Here is a 25,112-nt window from a genome sequence, read left to right on the forward strand (position 1 = left end):
AAGGTGTGTTCCTATTGGACAGTGAAGCTGCTTGTCCGTGCATGAAACCTGAGATTCAATTGGGCCTGCGACTGCAGTGAAATTAGAAAGACAGAGAGGCAGAGGAGAGGAGAGGAAGAGGGAGTGACGGGGCAGAGGGGATGTCCCACCACAGGACTGCTGTGAAACATCTTCAGCTGTGATCGTACAGTCTGCAGTGAGACGCCATGGCTTCGCCGCTGTACCTGGGTCGGAGGTCTGTGGACATCGCCAATGTGATGCAGAAACTGCAGGGTAAGTGTCATTTCTTATGCTGCTGCTGCACAGTCATATTGTGCTGATTCAAGGACTTGTGCTGCATGCCCATGTGAAGTTTGCCAGGTTTTTAGCGAGACAGGATGCTCTCAAATACACACACACTCTCACACAGGAGCATTCAGGGCACTTTAAAGCTCTAAATTAAACTTTACTGCATTGTAGAATTCCCATTACAGGTTTTGTCTGGTTGCTGTCTTCTACATATATGTGTTTTTCTGAATTCTGTGCAGGTGAAGACTTTAAAGCACCTTTAATTTAAATGTGGTGCATGTAAAAAATATATTTAAACCACATACACTGTGCATTTGACATGTTCTTAAGAGCTTTTTTTTATAAGCACATAATCACATTTGGAATAAAAAGCAATTCAATATTAACTCTTCTGATATCTTGTGACCAGCCCGTAGAAGGCGTAACACGTTCTTTGTTAGCCCATATTGGATTATTATGGATGTATTATCCGTTTCATGCAGTAAAAATATGGTGAAACTCATGATCTTAAACACATGATTCGGAGCTTGCCTTTCATCCGCTTCTTCTTCTTCTTAATGTTTTTAAATCAGATTTACGTGTTTTTTAACGTCGTGTCGTTATTATCCACGAGGACAAAGTCGTCTTGTCTGAAGAAGAAGATCTTGTTTTTGAACGTTCTCGTCTCGTTATGAAAGTTTTTAAAAATTTGACCGAGTTGCATGAAAAAGAACTCCAGATCCACGAATTGACGGACAAACCACAGACTACAATCTGACACCCCTCCTGCCCTTGATAAGTGATGGATCAATAGCAGGAATCCTCAGTTATCACTACAGCACTATACAGTGGGTTCAATCCTCTGCTCAGTGTGGTTTTATTTCTGGATCCTCAGTATATATATACCAAGAAATTATTGTATGTTATATCACGGTTACCATAGCTACTTGCAGTGAAACATTTGTCTGCGGTTGTGCCACTGTTGCCCAGTTCCTGCTGAAGCGAGACTTGATTTCCTGTCTTGTGTGTCGTGCTGCACAATTCACTTTGTTATTCATATTATATTTTAAGCACAAGTAGTGGAATCAGTCAGGACAAAATGCACCTGTCAGATGGTGTTTGTTTGGTGTTTTTGTGCCAACGCTGTTGCTGTGTTTCCTGTCACATCTGGACGTCATTAGGTTGTAGGTGCAGATGGAGCAATTTTACATGGATTTCTTTTTTATTATTAGTGCTCAAACTCAGCTTCCTGTTGTTAAATGTGTCCTACAGGGAGGGTCACTGCACTTTGACTTGAGCAAAGGTCATTATTATAATAATGTTGGATGCTGTGGTGTCCGGGAGATTGTACAGTTGATGCCCTCAGCTTTGATATGTCTCTTAGAAGACTATCACTCTGTTTATTAATATTAAAGTAGTAAGTTTGCTTTGTTTCTTGTCCATTTCACAAAGAGAGCAGCAAACCTTAATGCCCTGTGGGTACAATTATCGCCTAATGTCTAATGTTTGCTGAAGTGTGTGCACGACAGGCATGTTGCTCTCATTACCACTCGGCTCTTGTGGCTTTCACTGTATAGTCAAACAGGATATGAAATCACATTTGACATGCGACTATATGATCCCCTCTCTCCCTTAGATCTAATCTCACATAATGTGTGAATGAGAAGTCTCTGAATGTTTGTTGTGTAGGATTTAGCCTCCTTAATACCCTTGATAAGGTAATAAATGACACAATTAAGAACATTATATTCATTAATTCATTGTTTACTGCTTCATCCTCCACATGAGGGTCACATGGAGCGCTGGAGCCAATCCCAGCTGACACAGAGTGAAAATCAGGGTACACCCAGGCCTTGACGAACAACCATTCACTCTCACATTCACGTATACGATCAATTTTGTGTGTTTAACCAACCTCTGCATACCCTTTTTTTGCTGTAAGGCAACAGTGCTATAGCCACTTCTTATGTTTCTATAAAAATCAATTATAAAAAGGTAAAAAAAACACCTTTTGTTGTACTTAATTAGTCACAAAACTAAATTCAATGGAATTAAAAACACCTGGGTGAGAACGCGGCTAAAAATGGGTGTTCACTACTTTTGTGGCTGTTGTAAAAACGTGAAACATAAGCTTGTGTGTTGTTGTCAGCTGTAGCTTTAGGTGCTGCCTCTCGACAGTGTCAGTTACATCTGCTATAGGCAGAGAGACAGACAGTCGTCAGTGTTATGATCTCATGAACACACAACATTACACACACTAAACCAAGCTGCCTCAGACTGTTTCAGAAACCACATCTTCTCTGTGATCATTTTAACTTATATATGTCACTTAGTGTCTGTGAGTCACAGTGGTGTCATTAATATGAAAGTTAGAAGGCCTTCAATTCTTACAAAAATGTATTAAGTTTTTGTCGTTAAGACATTTCATATGTGAAATAGTTCCCTAAGTATAAGAGTTTCCATAAGTTAATAAAACATTTTTTTTGACTTTTTTGTCAGATTTTGGACGTCATACTTTTTAATGAATTCTTTGTCAAATTTTCGACAACATTTTTTTTTTACTTTTTTTGTCAAATTTTGGACAGCATACTTATGGCTTTTATGTCAAATTTTGGACAAAACATTTTTTTGGTCAAATTTTGGAATCTGACAGTCATACCGCAGTATATCATCCAAAATTTGACAAAATTTTTTTACAAAAAAATGTTTTCCAAAATTTGACAAAAAAAAGTACAAAAAAAAATTGTAAAACATTTGACAAAAAGTAAAAACTTTTTTTTTCTCCAAAATTTGACATAAAGGTCATACTGCGGTATGTCGTCCAAAATTTTACAAAAAAGTCATACCATGGTATGCCGTCCAAAATTTTACAAAAAAAGTCCAACAAATATTTGTGTCCAAAATTTGACAAAAAAAGTCATACTGTGGTATGTCGTCCAAAATTTGACAAAAAAAGTCCCCCAAAAAATTGTCCAAAATTTTACAAAAAAGGTCAAAAAAGAATTTTGTCTAAACTTTGACAAAAAGGACATACGCCTGTCGTCCTAAATCTGACAAAAAAGTCAAACCACGCTATGTCATCCAGAATCTGACAAAACAGTCAAACCATGCTATGTCGTCCAAAATTTGAGTCCGCACTCCTCTTGTAATACTGTGATTTTGTTTGTTTCTGATTGATTAGATTACAACGCTGTCATTTTTGTTGTGAAGATTAGGAAACCAAAGTGTTCACCAATCATTCCTGTGTCTCAGTGTCTGGCTCCAGTCCAGCGCCTCTTTGTTGTTGTTGACCTGTCAGAGCTGAAGTATGGCTGCTCTCGACTAAATGGAACAACAACAGCGTGAGTGGGCTTTTACGCTCTCTCCCAGGCGACCAACATGGGCCAATGAACCTAACCGCCTATAGCGCAGTATTGCCAAAGGCATCATCTGTCCTAAGATCACCTTAAGTACTCCATTACATTCACATGTGAATGGCAGATGTGTTAGCGGTTCGATTGCTGTCGCTGGGACATTCCTTATTTTAATTGACTCTTAGTTATATCGGGATTAATTAAATCAGCTGACCAAGATGTAATGACTGAATGAAATTGAGCTCGTCAGTTACTGACCAGTATATTCAGAAACGTTTAAATTGCTCACTGACGATAGAATCATGTGTAAGACTGTGTCTTTTTAACATAGAGTAGATGAAGCTGAGGCTGAAAGAAACCTGTAACTGTAACCAACTCATTATCTGAAGTGAAACGACATTCAGGACTCTGGACAGCTCCTCTTGCGGTGCATATACACTATACATGGAGCAGCTGGAATATGAGAGGAAAACATCAGCTTACACTTGGGTTGCAATGTAATATTTTTTATTTCATATGTGTATATATTGATTCGAAGCAATGTTTCCATCAAAGGATGTACTCTTTATACGAGGTGAGCCATTGAGCCAAAACCCAGCACTGCAGATTTCGTTGCCCTTGTTGTAGCCTCGAGTGGAAACAAAAATACATCACTTCCCTTCAATAGAAGATTTTTTTCCAGGGTTGGACCTGTTTGACGTCGGCAGGATAGAATAATAAGAGAGAGACAGCAAAACAAGCATTTTTATAGACTTTTTGACCTCTTTGACTGATGTTTTAGCTGATGTTTGGACGTTTTGTTTGGACACTTATTTACATGGAAATATTGAACATCTCATTGTGTGTGTTTAGGTTAACTGCCAACACAATTGACGACACAAACTTGACTTTTGGACTTTGAAAAGCTCATTGTCATATCTTTTTTTGTCATTTTTAAAAGTCCTGAAAACCCAATTTGAGTATGTAACTCATCACAGTGTCTAACTTTCATGATTTTATTTTTTTTATTTGTTGACAAGATTCTTATCTGCTCATTAATAATAACTGTGAGCCTTTATTATTATAGGATCTGCTCACAGCTCATTGTTCACCCGTCAACATCATATTAATGGTCACCCTTTTTTGCTTTTGATGTAAAAATAGAGAGAAAAAAAACAACACTCTCTCTCTCTCACACTCAAATAGCTTTTCTGAACCAGTTCCACCATAATAGAATGAAGCTCACATCTATTTTTAGTACATCAGAAAAGCTTTCAGTATGCCAGTGGTCATGTAAGATTAAGAATAAAGGGATTTTTCTTTCTGCAGGAGATGATAAGCTGTCTCGCACTGTACTTATTCACTGCTCTGTGTGTGTGGGGTGGGTTTTATTCAGAGCACCAGAAGAGACTGGTTCTCGTCGCGCTCACAGGACGGAGAGTACGCACATTATTATTGTGCATGCGAAGGGAAGCCCGAGGTGGGCGTGTCAGCTTTGTCGTCACAATAGCATTGACACACACACACACACACACAGAAAGGGAGAACAGGTGGCAGATGTCATTCACCAGCTCTGGCATTAATAATTAAGATTTGTTGCACCATGGTGAGCAGCAGTCTTTTAATTTTGTTAATTAACAGGCCTATAGGGAGTTTTACAGCCAAAAATTCTATTATTATTGTTGTTTGGATGTGCTTAGATATGTGTCATAGATTCGACAAATGTTGTAGTAAAATATACACACACAGACACACACAAACCAAGCTCAAATCTGGATATTGCAGCTGAGCCTGTGACATCACCACCTCCTGTTTGCCGATTGGTGGAGCCGATCTCTCTCTCTCCATCCTCAGACGGTGGTGGTGGTGGCGGTGATAGAGCGAGGCAGTTCAGCGGGGGCTGTGCGCGTCCCCACAGGCATGGCTCCTCTGGATAGCAAAAACACAGGAAGAAGGAAGGATGGGAAGAATGTGAATCGCCTTTTCAGATAGAGTTCTGCCGTCTGTGTGTGTGAGTGAGTGTGTGTGTGTGGTGTGTGTGTGAGAGAGTGTGTGTGAGAGAGTGTGTGTCAGGGAGGAGGGGACGTTTTCATCACAGCCTCCAGCAGCTCTCTGGCTGTCATTAAAGGAAACCAGGCAGCCAGATCTGTTTTGCTTCCTGTTGGGGGGGAAAACAGGGAAAGGACCAGTGTTTTTTTGTCCACTGTGGATCTTATTTTCACACACTTATATGCACACTGGAACTCATGAAAGGCAAAGGGAGAGAGCCGGAGAGTGGGGCTGCAGAATGGCTCACTTTAAGGATGTATCAGTCAGGAAGACTTCTCTGAACCTGGTGACGGGGTTTTTTCAGTATCTCCGTGGTGAGTAGTGCAGCAGCAGTTTAATAATCTCCTAGGTTGCTAATGTGGGACACAACATACTATACAAACCTGTGGGTGAATCCCTGCTATGTGAACTAGTTATGCAGCTGTTTGTGTGCAGCATGTGAGCGTGCTATGCCTCAGTGGGCATCCCCCTGTGCATCAGTAATGAAGCATTCGCCTGTGGGTTAACTTGACGTCTTTCCACCCTGCGTTTTGTTCACATTGCCTTCCTTTAAACACGTGACCCACACTGCCTATATCTCTCTCCGAGGGTGGATGCTTTAAAAATGGCCACTCTCTATAGCCCTGTGCAGCACTATAGCCCACCGGCGTGCGTGACAGGGTGTCAGGAATCAGCCATTGTCGCGAGCGCAGCAGCATCCCCATAGTGAAGAAGAAATCATGTTTGTGTTCGGCTACGATTCCTCATGCATTATGCATGTGTGAATGAATAATAGGACACAGAATAGGCTGAGGCTGAGGGTGACCTGCACAATCACGCATGTTATTAGCGAGCGCAGAGGGGCTCGGCAGAAATTCCCTCCCCTCTTCATCTCTAATCTGCCCGTATGACCTCTTTTTGAGAGCTTTTCTCAAGGCGATCTCTTATAGCAACGCTGAGAAGCTCGTGTTAATGACGCCGCACATATCTGACCACTGCAGAATTCGCACTTCTCACTTCAGAATCAGAATACTGGGTGATGCAGCCAAGTCCCACAGAGTCCTACAAAGGCTATAACTCACAAAAGTTATAGTTAGGAATGAATATTTTATGTGTCTGTGGTACCTATAAACCATATCTAGGACTGGGCAAAGATTCAATAACAATAATTATTGCAATATCATATTCTCCACTATCAGTCTTCAATATTTATTGCCATTAAAACTCTATTGTTTAATTTTTAAATGAAAATAAACTCCACACATCTCTCAGTATTTCTCTGAGTATAGAAGTGATTATAGAAGTGACTCATTCCTATGCTGCACACAGGAAGTGATTTGTTTCATGTCAGGACAGATGGAGGCAACGGCAACATTGCGCTAATAAAGCGAGGCGACTAAAACGGCTTGGAATACGACTGGAAACACACAGAAGTGCTGGTGCAATGCTTCCTCTGTCAGGAGGAAGCACTGATAGTTTTGCTTGACAGAGCCCATTTTCAAACGAAGGCCAAACAGAGGCAGACAACAAAAATCACCAAAAGCTAGATTCAACACGTTTTGAATGTTTGACCTCAGATTAGTGCAGTGTTTGTCCTTTTAAAACCACAATTAACTGGTTTCTGTACAAGTCTATTGAAACAACTATCAATATCAGTCGATCAGAGAATTTCTATTGTGAGAACCCTTTAGGGCCGCTGTTGTAATCACTGATCAATAAGTCCTGCTGCATCTCTTCCAGCCAGCTGACTGATTGTTTGATTGTTTGTCCTCTCGTCTCAAAAATGAGACTTGTGGCATGCGACGTCGCATCTGCCCTGTATTGACTATGTGCTGTGTGTGTGTGTTTTGTGTGTGTGTGTGTGTGTGTGTGCCCTGGTTTTCAGATGAGCAAGAGGCGGTGCAGAAGAGAACCTTCACAAAATGGATAAATTCTCATCTCGCAAAGGTAAGTGTGGATTTCCCACTTAACGCACTGCAAAACGGCATGATTTTTTTTACAAGCTCATCAGACCCATGTCAGACAAATCACCAAGGCAATGACGTGGCGAGTGAGTCTGGAGCTGTGATGTGTGTGACCTTTCTCACCAGAGACACACACACGTGTGATAAATGTTTTATTGCTGGTCGTGATCACGTCGCTTCTCTTTGGTCAGACGTGGTTAACTGCCTCTAATAGCGCCGAGCAAGATGATTAAATTAATTCAACGAACCACAACTGATGACATTATTTTTGTTTTCCTTCAGCCAACAAAATCAAACCATATTTAATGTTTATGACGACAGTTTGCTGCATGTAATGATGGAGAAGGAACAGACCCCTCTGTAAAGTACAGTACAGTGCGCTGATATTTCTGCTTTGTCATCCAGAGAGGAGAGAGGAGAGAGTCAATGAAAAGAACAGAAACAGCTGCTTGTTGTTTGCAGGCATGTTTGCCATTCTGTTTCAAAAGTGTGCAGCAAATGCAGAGATTCTCCCTCTTTAAGATGCACTCTTTATGTGACTGAAAACTGCTTCTCTCCAGTCTTCTGTACAGGTTTCTTTTTAAGGCATATCTAAAAATATGGCTCAGTGACACACAGGAGTCATGGTTTGCATAACTCCTCTGCAAACACTGTAATGGTATAAAACTGGACTGCCAACAGGAGCAGAGCACCCACTCACTCTGTCTCTGTGTGAACTGACTTGTGTTTGGTCAAAGCCTCCTGTTACAGAAGAGGAGGTGCAGAAGTCTCTTTCTCTGGTGAAAGCTAATTTGCAAATCCATTCATTCATCCATTTATTGTCTACGGCTTTATCCTTCACATGAGGGTTGTGGGATTGCAAGCTAACTTGCAACTCAAGGGCAAGTGCTTTACAAAGGTATAGAAATACATTAAGAAAATCACAGAATAAAAGCAACACTTACAAAAGCAACATTAAAGCTGAAGTAGGTGTTCAGGAAGTGTGTTCCACAGGTGAGGAGTAGCAGAATAACTGAGTGCTGCTTTGCTTTGTTTGATTCTGCATGTGGGGAAACACACTGTAAAAACCTGCTCTTGGTGACCTTTGGATGCTTCATAGGGAACTAAAAATAAGTCTAGGATGTATTTTTGGTCCAAGACGGGAAGCCAGTGTAGTGATCTCAGGACCTGGTGTGTGATGTGGTCCAGTTTTCACGCTCACATTCACACCTACGGTCAATTTAGTGTCCAATTAAACCGGAGAACCCGGAGAAAACCCACCCACACACGGGAGGAACATGCAAACTCCATGCAGAAAGGCCTGCGTTCTGACCAGGTCTTCATGTTGCAAAATATCCTGCCCACTGTACTGAAATTGATGTGCGTGGGGTGTACGTCTGCCTGTGTTACGTGTGTGTGTGTGTGTGTGAGTGGGTGTTTGGTTATGTGAGTGTATGTGTGGCCACGGTTGGACGGTGTGCAGATGGAGAGCGAGAGGGTGAGGACAGTTCCCTGCAGTCCCTGTAGCTCGTCGTCTGCCTCTCAGGTCTACTGAGTCTGTAAATTAGAAGGCGTTGAGTGTACAACAATATAACACATGCTCACATTGCTGTACCACATCACACTGTGAGCCTAAAAATAACTGAGGCTTCATCAAAGCATTAAGGCACAGATCACAGATGAATCAGCAGATATTCAGACATGCAGAATCTGGTTAAGAAACCGAGTCTAAATTGTTGTTTTTTGTCCACAGTAGTTGAAAGCATGGGTTCTCTAAACTTTTGAAGAATCTCAGTTATGTGGTGGGCCGATTGGCTCCGTTTGGCACAGTCTCCATTATTCATGCCCTGCACAGTGAGCTAACTCACTGTGCATACCAAGAGGAATAATGTAGCATAAGCTGCATCATGAAAGCGCTGTCGTCCTGCAGAGAGAGAGGGATTTTTTTAAAGAGTTTTTGGTGAAAGTGTGTTTGAATTTCCTTTAGGTTCTCACAGTTTCCCCTGCAGCCTTTGTTTCCACTTCCTCTGACATTGCATTACTAAGCACTTTTTCCCTGTGATGTTCACAGTTTTTTTTCCTCACTCTAAAGAGACTCTCATGTGACCCTGTTGCTCGGTAAATTGATTTTCCAGGGTGGGAATGATTTTCAAATAGCCTCAGCATTATATCAAATCAGATTTTTTAGTCCCATGATGGTGGAAATTAAAGCTATTATATGGTATGATATGAAATTATATGTTGCTATTATATTAAAATAACATAACTGTATGCAGAACAGCATGACAGATGCTTGTCTCTTCACACGGCTTTGCCCTAAATAGGCAGCCAACTGCATCCTGTCATGGAGTATGTTGTGAAGTGGCCTGTATGCAGTGCCAAATGAAGAATTCCCTTGACGACCTTTTTTTTTTTTTTTAATTAAATCTTCAAACAAATCTATTTCATTTACTTATACATTAATGCTTGTGTAATACAAGCAGATTTTTTCCCAACTCTGGAGATTGTGCTGCTGTGTAAATGTGTGGATATGATATCAGGAGACAGTATCCACTTAGGGTTAACTGAGCGTATCAGCGTATGAGGACTGGGCACCGAGCCACTGCTGATGAGAATGCACCATCTTTTCAGCTGTAGGGAGGCTCTGTTGCAAACGAGCCTGTTTGTCACCGACAGCATTTGGTTTTGTGTCGTCCCTGTGAATGGCTTAGAATGCTAATATCCTTTCACGCTGTTGAATTAACGTTGTCTGAGTTATTTGATAAAGTGTCTTTCTTTAAATCTTTTTCTTCTCCTCACCCTCCAGCATAAACCTCCGCTAGAGGTGAACGACCTGTTTGAGGACATCAAAGATGGGGTGAAACTCTTGGCTTTGTTGGAGGTGCTGTCTGGTCAGAGACTTGTAAGTAGTACTTATTTATATTTATCTTTTTACGGGATTTCAAAGTGCACGCCTGCTGGTTTATATCAGTTTAACACATGACAGACAACAACCCAGGAGGATACCTTTTCTCTTAAAAGGACTGTATGCCAATTACTACACTTTTAGTAATAAGGGTTTTTCAGTAACACTAATGGTTCCAGTGAGAACCATTTTGATCCAGAGAACCCTTTAAAACCCCTTTCCTGAATAAAGGGTTTTAAAAGGGTTCTTGGTGGAAACTTTATAAAAAGGTCCTACCTGGAGCCAAAAAGGGTTCTCCTATGAGGACAAGCCGAAGAACCTTATATGGTTCTACTTAGCACTTCTATTTCTAAGAGTGTAGATGATTTTCCAATAATTTTTTTCGCCCACTGTTACCAAATCAGTGAGTAGCAAGTGAGTTGTTGAAGTTTGCCTAGGACTGGAGTTTGCTAACACACATAACACAGACTCCATTAAAGTCCCCACAAAAGCATATTAAGCTAAATCGTTACCCTTTTAAAGCAGCTTTGAAACTGGTTATTGTTTACTTGGTGACCTTTATTATTACTTATCTTTAGCCCTGTGAGCAAGGCCGCCAGCTGAAGAGGATCCACTGGGTTTCCAACATCGGCACTGCCCTGAAATTCCTTGAAGGCAGGAAGGTGAGCGGCGTTCTGTCTGTAAATTTAACTGTTTAAATGTGTTTACAATGATCTTTGTTGTCCCCTGAACTAGACATCATAGTAGAAAAACAGACGGGGGTGATTTAATCAGGTATCTGTCTGTGCAGCATGCAAATCAGGAGCTAGTAACTAGGGACTTGATTACATAACCCACCTCTAAATCCCTCGGCTCGGTAAAGCCTGTGTCCCACTTTCCTCTGGGTTCCATGAGGACTGAGACCATTGTTGTGATCTCTCTCCCCCCCCCCCCCCCCAATCATGTACGCCTTCAGTCTGTGTATCGAGGATCTCCGGTCAGTCGCCGTTAACGGCCTGTGTGATCATAATACTGTATGCATTCTTTTCATTTGATGCACGATACGTACGTACTGAGCAATTCTCGTTGGATTAATGTGGTCATCATGCTTTTCTTCTGACATGCATTTTAAGTAGAACAACATTTTTCATGTGGCTGTGGTCTGGCTCCCTGTTTTTTGTGAGATGCTCTAATGTCGCGGCGTTATTCTGCCAGTTCTCCAGCACTAGTTTGGCAGTGCATTTGTTTTTAATTCTAGTGCCTACTTGAAAACACATTCCTTCTCTATTCTTTTTATTCACGTTCCACTTTTTTTTGGCTGTTTCTTTTGCCTTCTTGGCTTGGCTTCACAGATTTCACCACGATTCCAATCCTTACCTGCATCAAACTCTTAAAGCAAACACAATATTGTTTTTTGGATGTTGTTAAACTCAACAAATTCTCACTGCCAAACTCTCTCTGGTTCTGTCTTAATTTCCTAGATTAATTCTTCTTTTGGCTTTTTGTTTCAGATCAAACTTGTTAATATTCATGCCACTGACATCGCAGATGGACGACCATCAATTGTCCTCGGGTTGATATGGACCGTAATCCTTTACTTCCAGGTAATACTGTCAACAATCTAATGTGTAACGCGTGATTAAGCAGACATCAGTAATCGTGCCAGAAAACATGGCTGCAGATGATACAAGGAACAATACCGCTTTCTTTCCTTTTGTTGTTGCTATGGTCACAGTGCAGTCTCCTGTTTTGTTGTTGTCCTTGTTTCCCAATTAGATTGAGGAGTTAACCAGCAACCTGCCAGCTCTCCAAGCGCTTTCCAACAGCAACTCCTCTGTGGAGAGTTTACCCGGCTCAGAGTCAGGAAGCCCTCCCATGAAGAGGAAAGTGGTCCACAAATTTCAGGGCAATGCCAAGAAGGCGCTGCTCAGATGGGTGCAGAGTACTGCTGCCAAGTATGTCACCTTTGAATCAACCTTGATTTAAATGACAAATATTGAAGGATGCTAATGACTGAGATAAGGACTGTGAGCTTAAAGGGAACCGGTACATTTATTTCAGGCATCATGGAATTCAAGTGAAGGACTTTGGTCCCAGCTGGCGAGACGGTGTTGCCTTCCAGTCGGTGGTGCACGCCATCAGGCCAGATCTGGTTGATATGGAGGTCGTGCACAGGCGAAGCAACAGGGAAAATCTGGAGGAGGCTTTTGCACTCGCCGAAAATGAGCTGGGCATTCCTCGTCTGCTCGATCCAGAAGGTGCCCGTCATCTCTGTATTGTATTCATTGAATTTGGAGCTTTTAGTTTGAGCTTTTTTCATATGCATTCATAATTTAAGACTTTATTGAGTGTATTCTAGTAGTTTTTAAATGTATGTTTTCAAAGTAATGCTGCAAGAGCTGTTTGATGACAAAATGCATGTTATCTTTTTGTTTACATTGGTCTGCAGTGGCTCTGCAGTCCTGTCTTTTCCAGCAGAGCTGTAATGTTTAATTGCACTGAGCTGAGGTCGACTAATATAATTATGTGTAATTCCTGGGTGAGGGTTATTTATCCTTGTGAGGACATAACATGCTCTTTGCGTTTTGTTTTTACAGTCTTTTGTAAGCCTGACATGTATTTTCTGTCCCAGTTTAATGCTTAATTTTTCTGTGTTGCTCTGCAGATGTCGACGTAGACAAACCAGATGAGAAGTCCATCATGACATATGTGGCTCAGTTTCTCAAGCATTACCCAAACCCTCACCACTCTGAGACTGATGGACAGGAGGATGAGGTACCCTTGTTTGAAATGTATCATATGAAGTACACATGAGGCCATTTTTGGAGGGAAAAAATATTATTGATACGATATAAAAGTAAAATTCCATTTATACTTCTTCTTTACCTAATTCCCCCCCATAATGTCTCATGTATCATCATCATGATCATGCACAGCTTATTGAAAACATGCTCAACACCTGCTGTGCTTGATTGTTGTGAGTCTACACTTCATACTAATCATTTTATCACAAGAATCCCACAAATTTAAGTCATTATAGAATGGACACAGCTGTAATATTTGTTTTCCAACATCACAGACATTTAATTTCTCCATCTACTTGTTTTTTTTTTTTTTTTGTGCACATTAAGCCGCTTCTTCGCTCAATTCCAACTTTTGCACTGTCCGTACCAGTGCTCCAGGTGAGAGAGATCAGGTTGTAAGCACTGCATGCTAGTCTGTTTGCTGTGTATTATCCTCCCTCCCACCTCACCTTCATCCCTTTCGTTTCCCATCCATTATCCTACCTCTTTGTGTTGCTCTTCTAATGCCTTTTCTGGTGTGTGTTTTCTAATCTCCTTGTGTGTGCCTTTGCCACTTTCCTGGATAGTTTGGTCCCCGAGATATAGAGCAAATGCTTGAGGTATGTTTGACTAAACTGATAGACCGTAGTTTTGATATATAAACTAATCAACTGTTGGTTGCCCTTTCTCTTAAACCTCTAATCTGGTCTAATCTTTGAGTTTGTTTGTGGATAAAGAAAATAAGGATCAGTATCAGTTTTGTTTTTGTGGCTGTGATTGTGACAGAGGGAGGAGCGGAAGATGTTGAGAGAGCTGAAGGTGTTTCTGGACCAGTTGGAAAGAGATGTGCTTCGTGCCCAGGGAGCAGAGGGAAACCTCACTGACAAATATCATGTTAGTCAGGCCTTAAAATAACAAAGTGCACCGAGTAACATTCTGATTTGACAAGGAACAATACCAAACATGTGTCTTCTTTCACCCAGGCATTTAAGAGCTTCCGTGTACAGTACGAAATGAAGAAGAAGCAGACGGATCCGCTGTTACAGCCGGTGAACAAGGACGGCAAACTGTCTGTGGACCAAGCGCTGGTCAAACAGGCCTGGGACCGCGTGTCTGCCAGGGTGAGTAGTGCTTGTGCATAATTTATTTAAGTACACCACAAAAGACAATCAAATAAATGACAGTAATTAATACTGCTGCATTCAAACTGTTATCACATGAGTATCGTAATGAGATAAGAAACACAGCTTGGGTTCCGTTTATTCACTGCCAATCAAAGTTCAGTGCAGTTCAGTGTGTTTGTATGGTGGTTTATTCAGAGGAGAGGAGACAGGAACAGAGCGGGGTTTGTTCTGCCAAGTGCACTGACAGAAAATCCTCTTTTGTAGCCTGGCTGCTTATGAGCATTTGGAAGTGTTTTGATCTGTGTAGCATCTTCTGCAGTGGGTTCTTGCTTTGGTAGTGTGGTATTTTTTTTGATGAGTGTCAATTACAGCTGCTGGACTGGCATATCCACCTGGACAAGTCTCTGCCTGGTCCACTGGGAGTGATCGGAGCCTGGCTTCACAGGGCGGAAATGGCTCTGCGAGAGGACATCCCCATTCAGCATGCTCACGACGAGACGGCCAATGTTCTTCACAGAAAACTGGAACAGCATAAGGTAACGTACAGTAGGTGTGATGTTCCTACAATGACAGTAGTGCGAATTGAAGGCGTGAACGTGACTTTATGCTGCACATTCTGCAGGAGGTATTAAAAAACTTGGAGTCGCACAGGCAAACCTTCCATCAGATCCACAGAGACAGATCAGTGAATGGGGTTCCTGTGCCACCTGAGCAGCTCCAAGACATGGCTGAACGGTAAGACTTTGACCACACAAAACCTGGCTTACTAAGTAATAATTTAATGTTCTGTTTTCACTGGACACATGAATTTGTCCTGCAGGTTCAACTTTGTGTCCATGTCATCTCATGCTCACTTGATCAAAATGGAATTCTGGGAAATTAAGTATCGCCTGATGGCGTTCCTGATATTGGCCGAATGCAAGCTGAAGTCCTGGATCATTAAATACGGCAGACGGGACTCCGTTGAGCTGCTGTTGCAAAGCTACCACGTAGGTTGACATATTTATCGGTGTAGTACATGAATTACCGTCGATTCACACTATTTCATCTGTGTTGTTTGTTGTTGTTTTGTCGCAGACGTTCATTGAAGGCCACAGGTTCTTTGAGCAGTATGAGATCATCTTCTCAGCCCTCAAGCAAGCTGCAGAGGTTTATGTAAAGTCTGACAGTTCAAGTAAGGCCCCTTTCTGTTTTTAAATGATTTATATATATATTTTACATGTATATAAATGCTTATTTGGGCTTATTATCGATTTCACGTTACAGGGTCTAAGACCTGTAACAGAGGTAAGTCCAAAAACAGTTTGGCGACCTTTGAAAACCTAAACCCTGCCTGTCTCCTGCGCTACTTTTGTCCAGTAAATTTGGGGCTGCACTTTTCTTTTCTAACACATTTTAGAAAATATAAATAAAATTGTTGCACTGTGCATGAAAACGTAACAGTAATCTAACCAGTGCTGAAACTCTGTTTTGGCATGATCGCTGTGACCTAACACACTGTTGTATCAAGTGAATGGCTTAATAATCAAATGCTTTCTGTTTCGTTTTTTTTTGGGTCGATATCCATATTCTTTTTTTTTACTTAACTTACATGTTTGCGTTTCAGTCGACGAAGCAGAAGGCGTAAGTAAGTTCCTCAGCGAGGCCTCGGCTCAGTGGAAGAATTTGGCTCTGGAGGTGCGGAGTGTTCGCAGCATGCTGGAGGAGGTGATCGCAAACTGGGAGAAATACAGTAGCACAGTGGCAGCCCTGCAAGCCTGGCTGGAGGACGGCGAGCAGATGCTCAACCAGTCGGAGAACGCCAAGCGTGTAAGCAACACTCACTGACGCCCCTCATCATAAACGGTGTTATGTTCTGCTGTATTTGTCTTCTCGTATAATGAACGTTTTCCCCTGTGGTGATTGTATACACGGCCCTAATTTCTCTTGTTAGGATTTCTTCAGAAACCTCTCCCACTGGATCCAGCAGCACATGGACATGAATGACGCTGGGAATTTCCTCATCGAGACCTGCGATGATACGGTCTCACGGGACCTGAAGCAGCAGCTTCTCCTCCTCAATGGGAGATGGAGGGAGCTATTTGTCAAAGTCAAACATGTAAATACAGCAACATTTATATTAACATAATATTTAAATATATATATATATATACATATATCATGTACTGTTCGTCTTTTTTACTGGCAGTATGCAAGAGCAGACGAAGTGGACAAGTTAAGGCAAGACTACCAAGAAGGTATTAACACCTTAAAGGTTTTTATGGATGCAACTAATGAGAAGATGACTGCTCCTGTCCAAGTTTCTTTCCTGAACGTCAGAGCCTTTGTTCAAGACGTTGAGGTAAATAATCTATACACCATTTTGTCCACTATCCGTTTATTAGGATCCACCTAAGTCAAAAAGTAATGTTCTTCCTGTAGGAAGTCAAGCACAAAGTGCCGGCCATGGAGGCAGCGGGTAAGGCAGCCGGCCGGACAGCGCAGCTGTTGACCAAAGACACTCCACAGGAGGAGGTCTCACATATGATGGCTGTGATGGCCTCCATCAAAGAGCAGCTGAGCAAGGTGTGTGCATGTCATTATATTTTATTATATCTTATGTTATATATTTTAAATTGTGTGAGTATAAGAGAGGACTCTGATATAAAGGGGATTGTGATTAGAGGAGAAGAACATAAGACTTGTATGTTTGCAGATTAGTTACAAGTTACAAGCCCAGACTTAAGCATCACTAAGTTCCTGCTAAAAAATAGTATTATAATTATTATTATAATTATGAATTTTAATTCATACTCTGGTTGTAAGCTAAATATCTAAAATTGAGTGAGTGTTTACCGACACTGAAAGCTGTCATTCTGTGGCTAATATTTTGTGCTAGTATTTAATAGTTCTTTTACTGTCATCCGGATACTTAGTAACTTAGTTTCGATTAAAGTAAGATTTATTGTAACTTGTGAAATCATATGTTTCAAGGTTATGTAAAAGAGAGTGCAGTTAAAATAAGTGGATAAGTGTTTTTTCCATGATGCAGGAGTTTTTGGATCAAATCAGCATAAGTCACTTTAATCATGATGTTGTCAACCGAATCAGGTGAGAGAGACGTGTTTGCCTCTCCTGAGGGAGTCTCAGTCTTTATTACCTCCACTGGAAGAAATGGAGAAGAACATAACAGGCTTCTACCAGGCTCTGGAAAAGGCCAGTTACATTACCAGCAGCACTGACTCCGACGGACCAGTAGACTTCAAACAGAAATGCCAGGTAACGAGTAAATTAAATACAGCACCTACATCTCCATCTCCCATTCACTCTGAAAAGCTATGCCTTAGGGTATGTGAGGAGTTGGCTGTGAGACTTTTTTCTTGTCACTGGATACTGCAGGAGCTGGTGACCTTCACACACAGTTGTAAGAAGTGTCTGACAGTGATTGAGCGGAACCACCAGACAATCCAGAAAATAATGAGCAGCAGTAAAACCCTCCAGCACATGGACATGAGCCTGCTGCAGAAAAGAGTAGCGGACCTGCAGTCATCCTCGCAGGTAAAAAAACAAACAATCTCAGTTCTGTGGAGCCTTTTCTTTAGAACGGTTTTCAAATATATATATATTTTTTTGTGTGTGTTCAGACCATGATTAAAGAATCCACAGAGTGGCGGAAGCACATGGAGGCGAACAGCAGTCTCATGAAGAGGTTTGATGAGTCACGGGTTGAGCTTGAGAAGGTGCTGAAAATGGCACAGAGCAGTATGACGGAGCGAGGCAACGCAGAGGAGCTGCTCAAAAAACACACGGTGAGAAAAACGGCTCACCTTACGCTTCAACCGTCAGGATTACATCATCATACATGTGTAAAAATGGAGAAACCTTTGTTGTGTTTTTGCAGGAGTTCTTTGGTCAGCTGGACCAGCGAGTCTTGAACACATTCCTCAAGGCTTGTGACGAGCTCACAGACATTTTGCCAGAGCAAGAGCAGCAGTCGCTGCAGGAAACTGTCAGGAAGCTCCATAAACACTGGAAGGTTGGTGCTAGGAATAGTGACAGTGACAATAGTGATAGTGACAAAAACTGCACTCCAGTGGCTATCGTCACTATTGATCAAAAAATATGTATAAATATCAAATACCAGTATTAAACAGCCTACTAATTATCCTTATTTTTTATGTGGTAATAGAGTTGCAAATAAAGCGATAAACTAACAAATCTCAAATCTGAGTCAGATCATACAGTTACCATATCTTCTCCTCCAGGATATACAGACAGATGCTCCTTTTCACATCCTACATCTGAAAGTGGAGGTGGAGAGGAGCAAGCTGGTGTCGTCGCGGCAGGAGTGCCAGGCGGAGTTGACCAGGGAGAACCGCCATCTTTCCAGCATGGGGAGCGAGCGGCTCATCAAGGAGCACAGGGTGAGAGCAGAGACAGACAGGCTGGCTGACTGAGTTTCATGTATTGATTGAATCTCCTTGAATTCACTGCTTTGTATCAGCCTGGAATGATTTGGATGAAGTTGATCCAAAGGAACTGAGGCTCCTCCAGTGTCAAACAAATTCACTATGTTCACGACAGTGTGATTTTCTTTTTTAGGTCTTCTTTCGGGAAAAGGGCCCTCAATCTCTGTGTGAGAAAAGGCTGCAGCTGATGGAGGAGCTCTGTCAAAAACTCCCAGAGGATGACGCGGCTCACCAGACCCTGGAAAAAACAAGAAAAGATTTTTCAGAGCTCCTCGAAGAAATCGAAGACACCCATCAGAAGATACTGCAGCATCCGGACAAATGGAAGGAGTACAGTGCAAGGTGCGATAATATAAAAAACAGTCATGCCACGTTGGTAACTCTATACATACAGAAACTCCAGGACTAGGTTGCTTGAAGTAAAAATGTATGTATATGTTGTGGAACAGGTATGCTGAGTTCTCCTGCTGGCTCATATCTAAAGAAAGCCAACTGAGGCTGCTGAGAAACAGAGCCAACGACCCCAGAAATTACTGCCAGGTCAAGGCTACCATCATGGTGAGTTAGCTCTGTACTTACACTCAGCCTCCTCCTCCTCGACCACTGCTGTCACCCTCTTTTTACCACATGGCCTGTGTGATGATGCTCCGCCGTCGTTTACAGGAGCTGAGGAATGACGCAGAGCTGCAGGAGGGAAACCTCAGCTGGCTAAAAGCTCGTATGGCCGTACTGATTGAGATCAGCTCTGACAGCGATGCTCAGCGGCAGGGAAGCACACTGAGCAAGCTCTCGACTGATTTTAAAGGTCTTCTCGCTTCACTTTTAGAGGTGCGTGATGTTTTCATGCTGTCAGACACAGTCTAGAACTTTAAATACATTATTAGTGTGATATTATATTTCTTATGCTTCTATATCTCCCAGGCTGAGAAGATGGTGCTGGCTGTGGGAGACTGTGTACAATTCAGGGAGGAAGTGCAACACACACTGGACGATCTTGTTCATGGGCAGAAAGAAGCACAAGCCGAGGTCACCAAAATACTGGATTGTTCCACAGTTAGAGAGGCTCAACAGCTGCTGCTCGGTCACCAGGTAAAGTCACTGATATGAATGACAATTTATATTGAAAAGTTTAGCACTACAGCGTTAAATTTCATTTCTTGTCACAGCAACTGTTTAAACGGCTGAAGCTGAAGAGGAAGGACGTCCAGCAGCTGATCACCAGAGGCCAGCAGCTCCAGGCTGAGGAGGGTTTGGGAGAGACGCTGCAGCAGGACCTGCAGAGTTTAGAAAACACAGTCAGCAAAATGGAGCAGACGATGGATTCACAGGAGCAAAGCCTCGAGGTGAGCAGGGTTTAGTTCTGTTTGTCTGTGTGTAATGTGTATGTATGTATGAATTTAGGCATGTGCTGCATCTTCATATGTCTGATGAACGTCTGAATTGACGTTAATGTGTGTCCATAACTTGATGAGTAATCATGTCAGTAAAGAGAAAGTAGAAGAAAACCTGACATTTTTGTGTTCTGAAAAGTGCTCGGTCATGGGGAAAGAGGCGAGGGATTCCTGTAAATGCACCAGGCTTTGCAATTGCAGCGTTTTTGGAGTGTGAACTGAAAGTCTGATTGATGCTAGAAGGACTTGCTTTGTGAGGCGTTACAGTTGCCTTAGATAGTGATTCTGTGATCATGCTCTTGGCGGAGCGGTGGGGGTGGGAGTCTTGAAATGGAAACTGGATGGAAAATGTCTGCTCGTTCGGGAGGATGTAGGTAAAAGATCCTAGGCAATAAGCACACCAGTGTATTTATTTTCCCCTTTGAGTAGCATTACTGCTGATATCCAGTGGGGCTGTCAATATGCTGAGTCATGATCACCTCTTTGTAGTTCTGTGGTTTCTCATTTGGTTCAGTTCAGCAACATCTCTCATCTCCAGGTCACATTGGCTGCATGGCAGGAGTTTGACAGCCAACAGGAAGCAGTGCACGAGTTTGTCAACAAAGCCCGTTCCGCAATGGAGAAAGACCTGAACTTCAGCAGTCCGGAGAGTCTGGCTGTCGAGCTTGACCAGGCCAGAGTGAGTAAAGTTCCTCCTGTGTTTTTTATTTTTACATTTTACTAATGTAATGTAATGTATTACCTACGTTCTTTTGAACAGGTGTTGTTGAAGCAGTGTGAAGCAGAGGTCTCGCACATGAACACGTTGTTGAAGAGAGCAACAGAAATCCAGCTTGGTCCCAAAAACAAGACTCTGCTTTTACAGCAAGCCCGATCGCTGAGTGAGCACGTGGATAAAGTAGAGGCTGGCCTCAAAAAAGAGTAAGATGATGGATTATTATTAAAATATGTTTGAAGAGACAAAGTTTGTTAATTAACATCATAACATGCATATTTGGAAGGTTGTTAGTAGTTGTTTACCAATGTGTGATATTTTCTCTTGTGCCCTAGTGTCAAGACTCTGGAGGACATGAAGACTCAGTGGGAGCAGTTTGGGTCCGCCTTTGAAACCTTCTCGTTGTGGATATCTGAAAAGGAAAAGCAGTTGGATGTCCTGAAATCTTCCACTTTGCCTCTTGAGCAACAGATCACCACAGTCAAGGTAAAGTGTCATTGCCAAAAAAGTTAAAATTTGACAAGAAAAAGTCACAAAACTTGACAAAATTAAAAAAAAAAAAATGTTGTCCAAAATTTGACAAAAATGTCCAAAAAAAGTGCCGTCCAAAATTTGACCAAATAAAGTAAAAAAATGTTTTTTTTCCCAAAATTTGACAAAAAATTCATAAAGGAGTATGTCGTCCAAAATTTGACAAAAAAGTCATACGAAAGTATGTCGTCCAAAATTTGACCAAAAAAAGTCGAAAAAATATTTTGTCCAAAATTTTCAAAAATGTCCAAATATTATTTTTCCCAAAATTTGACAAAAAAGTTATACGAAATGATGTCATCCAAAATTTGACAAAAAAATTCAAAAAATATATTTTGTCCATAATTTGACAAAAAAAGTAAAAAAAAATATTTTGTCCAAATTTTGACAAAAAAAAGTAAAAAAAATATTTTGTCCAAAATTTGACAAATGTCATAAAGAAGTATGTCGTCCAAAATTTGACAAAATAAGTCACAAAATTTGACAAAAAAATCAAAATCGATCAAACGTCACAACACAATCTCAGGTCTTCAAACACTCACACCTACTTCAGCCCTCTATGGTCAACAAAAGGTGAAATCTGAATTGTACATGGGGTCTGGGGTTGTGTTTCTGAATCAGCTATTGTAGATACAAACCTATATATCTATATATCTGCTCATCCAGGCTGTTGGCACTGAGCTTCAGGGTCAAGCCGAGGTCCTCTCTCAGCTGGAGGCCGACTCCCAGGCTCTGGCCCAGTTTGTATCTTCGGGGGAAGCAGCTCGCATCAAAGCTCGTCTGACCCAAATTGGCAGGTACTGGGAGGAGCTGAGGGAGAGCGTTCAGCAGCTTGACGTACAGCTGGAGGAAAGCTCCGCCCACCAGCAGAAGTTCAAAACAAGCCATGAAAAGGTATGTATATGCTAAAAAGTGGTACTGATACAGTGGAGTGTTTAGTAAAGACGTGGTTATTGTCTTTCAGGTACAAGCGTCTCTCAGTGAGCTGCACGTGGAACTGGAGCATCCTATGAAATCCTGCACCTCCTCTTCAGAGACTTACAAAGCTCTTCAAAACCACATGGTATTCAGTTGTCTCCACTTAACTTCTTTAAAAAAAGACCACAATGCTTTTAAGCTTAACATAATATACTTAACATAATATGTTAAATTGGAGGACAAAGCCACAGTCTTCCAACTCACTAGATAATCGGTTTTGGTGACTGACACTGTTTATTGTTGTTCCCCAGGATGTCTGCCAGAGTCTGGAAAGGCTGAAGGGCAGCTTGCTGTCCCTGTCAGCTGGTGCTCGGAGACTCAGTGACAAAGAGCAAGCAGAGAGGACAGTGACAGTGCTCAACGCCAGCTATGATCAGAATGTACAGGAGGCAAAGGACAAACAGAGCATCCTTGAGAACCTGCTTTCTCTCTGGCAAAAGTAAGAAATGCTGAGCAGAAATAAAAGCAAAGCTTCTTGGACCCTCTGGTTAAACCTGGACAGCCAACATACCTAATGCTTAATAATCGATGTATTGTTTGTTATATTTTTAGGTACGAGAAACAACGCTCAAGTTTTGTTTCCTGCTTGGAGAGGAGTGAGTCTGTTTCCAGACCAGGGAGTGTGTATCTGTCAGCGGATAAATCCAAACTTTGCACAGAGCTGCAGGATTTGCAGGTGCAACACAAAAACACATTATCATAATAATAATCATAAAAGAGTCTGTAAATTAATAAATAGATGATTATGTGTGTTGTTGTTTTTTCTATAAGGCCGTGTACTCTGAAGTCCAGTGCCTTGAGCCAGCTCATACTGAATTGCTTTCTCTGGGGACCTCGTTGTATCCGACTGCACCTGAAGAGAGAGTGAGGCAGCTAAAAGACGAGCTGGAGACTCTACAGGGGAGATTACGTGTTCAAAATGAAGTCCTCCCCCAAAGGTACAGAAAGTAAATTATTTTAAGATAATTCTTTTTGAAACAGCAGAGATAAAGGCTGCTCACACACGGCAGATTATCTCACTTACTTTGCTCTTCGCAGAATCAACGATCTCCAGAACCACCTCTCTCTGGTCGATCAGTTTGATCAGGCGCTGCTAAAGTTCTCCCAATGGAGCGAGACCATGCTCTCAAACCTGCACTCAACTTCTCAAATTAACATCAGCAACTTGCAATCTGCCGCTGCCCATGTAAAGGTAAGGTTTAGTACTATCCATTTATCCACTATCAAGTGTAAAGAGCATCACCTGATTCTCATTCTCTGGACAGGACACGCAGGTGGCCTTACAGAAGCAGTGCAGTGTGCGACAAAGCCTGGAGCAGCAGACCGAGAAGTTTTGTCAGTTCTGTGAGCCCGGTGACGTACAGCTCATCCGCAGCAGAGCGGACAGCTGCCTCCAGCCCTACACCGAGGCCCAGCACATAGCCGAGCTCCAGTTGGAGTGTCTGGAAAGGCTCGAGGCCTTTTTGCAGACCCACAGTGTGGCTGCAGGGATGTTGCAGGGCCTGCGACAGACTGTGGAGAGCGCTGGGAGCTGGGACCGTGGGCGAGTTGAGGAGCTGCAGCAGGAACTGGCCACCATCATCCCAGATATTAGCCAACTGGAGACTCTGGCTGTCAACCTGGACAGCAGTCTCTGCAAAAGCCATCTACACATCGGTGGCGACGAGGGATCGCGCAAGTCCTGCCGTATGCTGGCTGATTCACTCAGCGCTGAGCTGGATACAGTGAGGAATCTACTCGGTACTAAACAGAGTGAGGCGGAGGCACTGGGGGCTCTCTGGACGTCATTTAGACAGCGGAAAGAGCAGCTGTTGAAAGCCGTGGAGGACATTGAAGAAAAAGCAGACCACCAGAGCTTCAAAGAGCCAAGTCTGCATGCTCTTCAGCAGAGGTAATAAGCAATACCATAACCGTAGTGTCATTCTCACGTTATTGGGGCTGTCACTCCTTTAGGTTGGTACTAAATACATGTTATTTGTTTGTCAGGATAAGATTTTTTAATCAGCTGGAGGATGAACTGCAGTCTCACCAGCACGAGGAGCAGTGGCTGAGGGGCAAAGGCAACCAGTTGGCCCAGAAAGATGCAGAGTTGGCTGGAGAGGTGCTGAGGGAAATCAGTCTCCTGGAGAACACATGGGAGGACACCAAGAGGCTCATCACAGAGAAGTGCGTACTAGTGTTTTGTGTTTTACATACAAACAAGCTTGTTTTGGAATTGTGTGGTAATTGTTGTGTTGTTGCTTTTTACTTGCTTCATCAGACAGGAGCAGTGCAATGTTCTAGTTGAGCTCATGAGAGAATACCAAACCCTGAAAACATCCATCAGCGGCATCATTGAGAAAACTGAGCCTCTGATTGAGATCAGCTCTGTTCTGAAAGACTATGAGGAAACCAAGAGGTCACTAAGCAGGGTGAGAATCTTACTGGAAAAGAGTTTGAGTTTTTAGTTTCCTGTCAGTTTGCAATGTTTGTTTGTTTTTGTTCTTTTTCCAGCATGAGGCAGTGAAGACAGAGATGTCTGATAAGCAACATGAGCTGGACCAGTTTTCCAATAAAGGCAAACAGCTAGTGATTGAACTGAAGAAGATTCCCGACTGTGACTCTCAAATGATGAAAAGGGACATGGAGACAGTTGTGGATCAGTGGTTGGATGTAAGTCTGTGTACACAATCATAAAATGTTGATATG

At 42.2% G+C, this 25,112-nt stretch overlaps 1 protein-coding gene across 6 annotated transcripts in view; it reads left to right on the forward strand.

Moving 5' to 3' along the window:
* Positions 1-206: 206 nt before the first annotated feature.
* The window catches only part of syne1b (spectrin repeat containing, nuclear envelope 1b), a gene marked incomplete at both ends in the record, with an annotated part of 61,888 nt that continues 36,982 nt past the window's right edge, over positions 207-25,112 (forward strand). For 2 of the 6 annotated variants that reach the window (XM_083892425.1, XM_083892426.1), the window contains 44 exons: positions 5,887-5,962; positions 7,513-7,574; positions 10,377-10,472; positions 11,054-11,137; positions 11,966-12,058; positions 12,231-12,409; positions 12,516-12,712; positions 13,120-13,229; positions 13,586-13,636; positions 13,825-13,857; positions 14,024-14,131; positions 14,221-14,358; positions 14,733-14,897; positions 14,984-15,096; positions 15,182-15,350; positions 15,439-15,535; positions 15,628-15,648; positions 15,968-16,170; positions 16,295-16,459; positions 16,550-16,702; positions 16,783-16,926; positions 17,452-17,619; positions 17,740-17,898; positions 17,985-18,149; positions 18,242-18,376; positions 18,606-18,764; positions 18,943-19,151; positions 19,259-19,367; positions 19,473-19,637; positions 19,731-19,898; positions 19,976-20,152; positions 20,739-20,879; positions 20,961-21,121; positions 21,251-21,401; positions 22,113-22,340; positions 22,411-22,509; positions 22,676-22,863; positions 22,977-23,100; positions 23,196-23,362; positions 23,463-23,616; positions 23,690-24,315; positions 24,411-24,590; positions 24,685-24,835; positions 24,918-25,076. In XM_083892425.1, the coding sequence (XP_083748551.1) occupies positions 5,887-5,962; positions 7,513-7,574; positions 10,377-10,472; positions 11,054-11,137; positions 11,966-12,058; positions 12,231-12,409; positions 12,516-12,712; positions 13,120-13,229; positions 13,586-13,636; positions 13,825-13,857; positions 14,024-14,131; positions 14,221-14,358; positions 14,733-14,897; positions 14,984-15,096; positions 15,182-15,350; positions 15,439-15,535; positions 15,628-15,648; positions 15,968-16,170; positions 16,295-16,459; positions 16,550-16,702; positions 16,783-16,926; positions 17,452-17,619; positions 17,740-17,898; positions 17,985-18,149; positions 18,242-18,376; positions 18,606-18,764; positions 18,943-19,151; positions 19,259-19,367; positions 19,473-19,637; positions 19,731-19,898; positions 19,976-20,152; positions 20,739-20,879; positions 20,961-21,121; positions 21,251-21,401; positions 22,113-22,340; positions 22,411-22,509; positions 22,676-22,863; positions 22,977-23,100; positions 23,196-23,362; positions 23,463-23,616; positions 23,690-24,315; positions 24,411-24,590; positions 24,685-24,835; positions 24,918-25,076 (6,600 nt within the window). Of the gene's footprint in view, positions 274-5,886; positions 5,963-7,512; positions 7,575-10,376; positions 10,473-11,053; positions 11,138-11,430; positions 11,452-11,965; positions 12,059-12,230; positions 12,410-12,515; positions 12,713-13,119; positions 13,230-13,585; positions 13,637-13,824; positions 13,858-14,023; positions 14,132-14,220; positions 14,359-14,732; positions 14,898-14,983; positions 15,097-15,181; positions 15,351-15,438; positions 15,536-15,627; positions 15,649-15,967; positions 16,171-16,294; positions 16,460-16,549; positions 16,703-16,782; positions 16,927-17,451; positions 17,620-17,739; positions 17,899-17,984; positions 18,150-18,241; positions 18,377-18,605; positions 18,765-18,942; positions 19,152-19,258; positions 19,368-19,472; positions 19,638-19,730; positions 19,899-19,975; positions 20,153-20,738; positions 20,880-20,960; positions 21,122-21,250; positions 21,402-22,112; positions 22,341-22,410; positions 22,510-22,675; positions 22,864-22,976; positions 23,101-23,195; positions 23,363-23,462; positions 23,617-23,689; positions 24,316-24,410; positions 24,591-24,684; positions 24,836-24,917; positions 25,077-25,112 lie in introns of those variants that run through there. The other 4 variants (XM_083892424.1, XM_083892427.1, XM_083892428.1 and 1 more) reach the window with 4 other exon arrangements.

This window comes from Microchirus variegatus, assembly GCF_963457635.1.
Source record: "Microchirus variegatus genome assembly, chromosome: 7".
In the NCBI taxonomy this organism is placed as follows: domain Eukaryota; kingdom Metazoa; phylum Chordata; class Actinopteri; order Pleuronectiformes; family Soleidae; genus Microchirus; species Microchirus variegatus.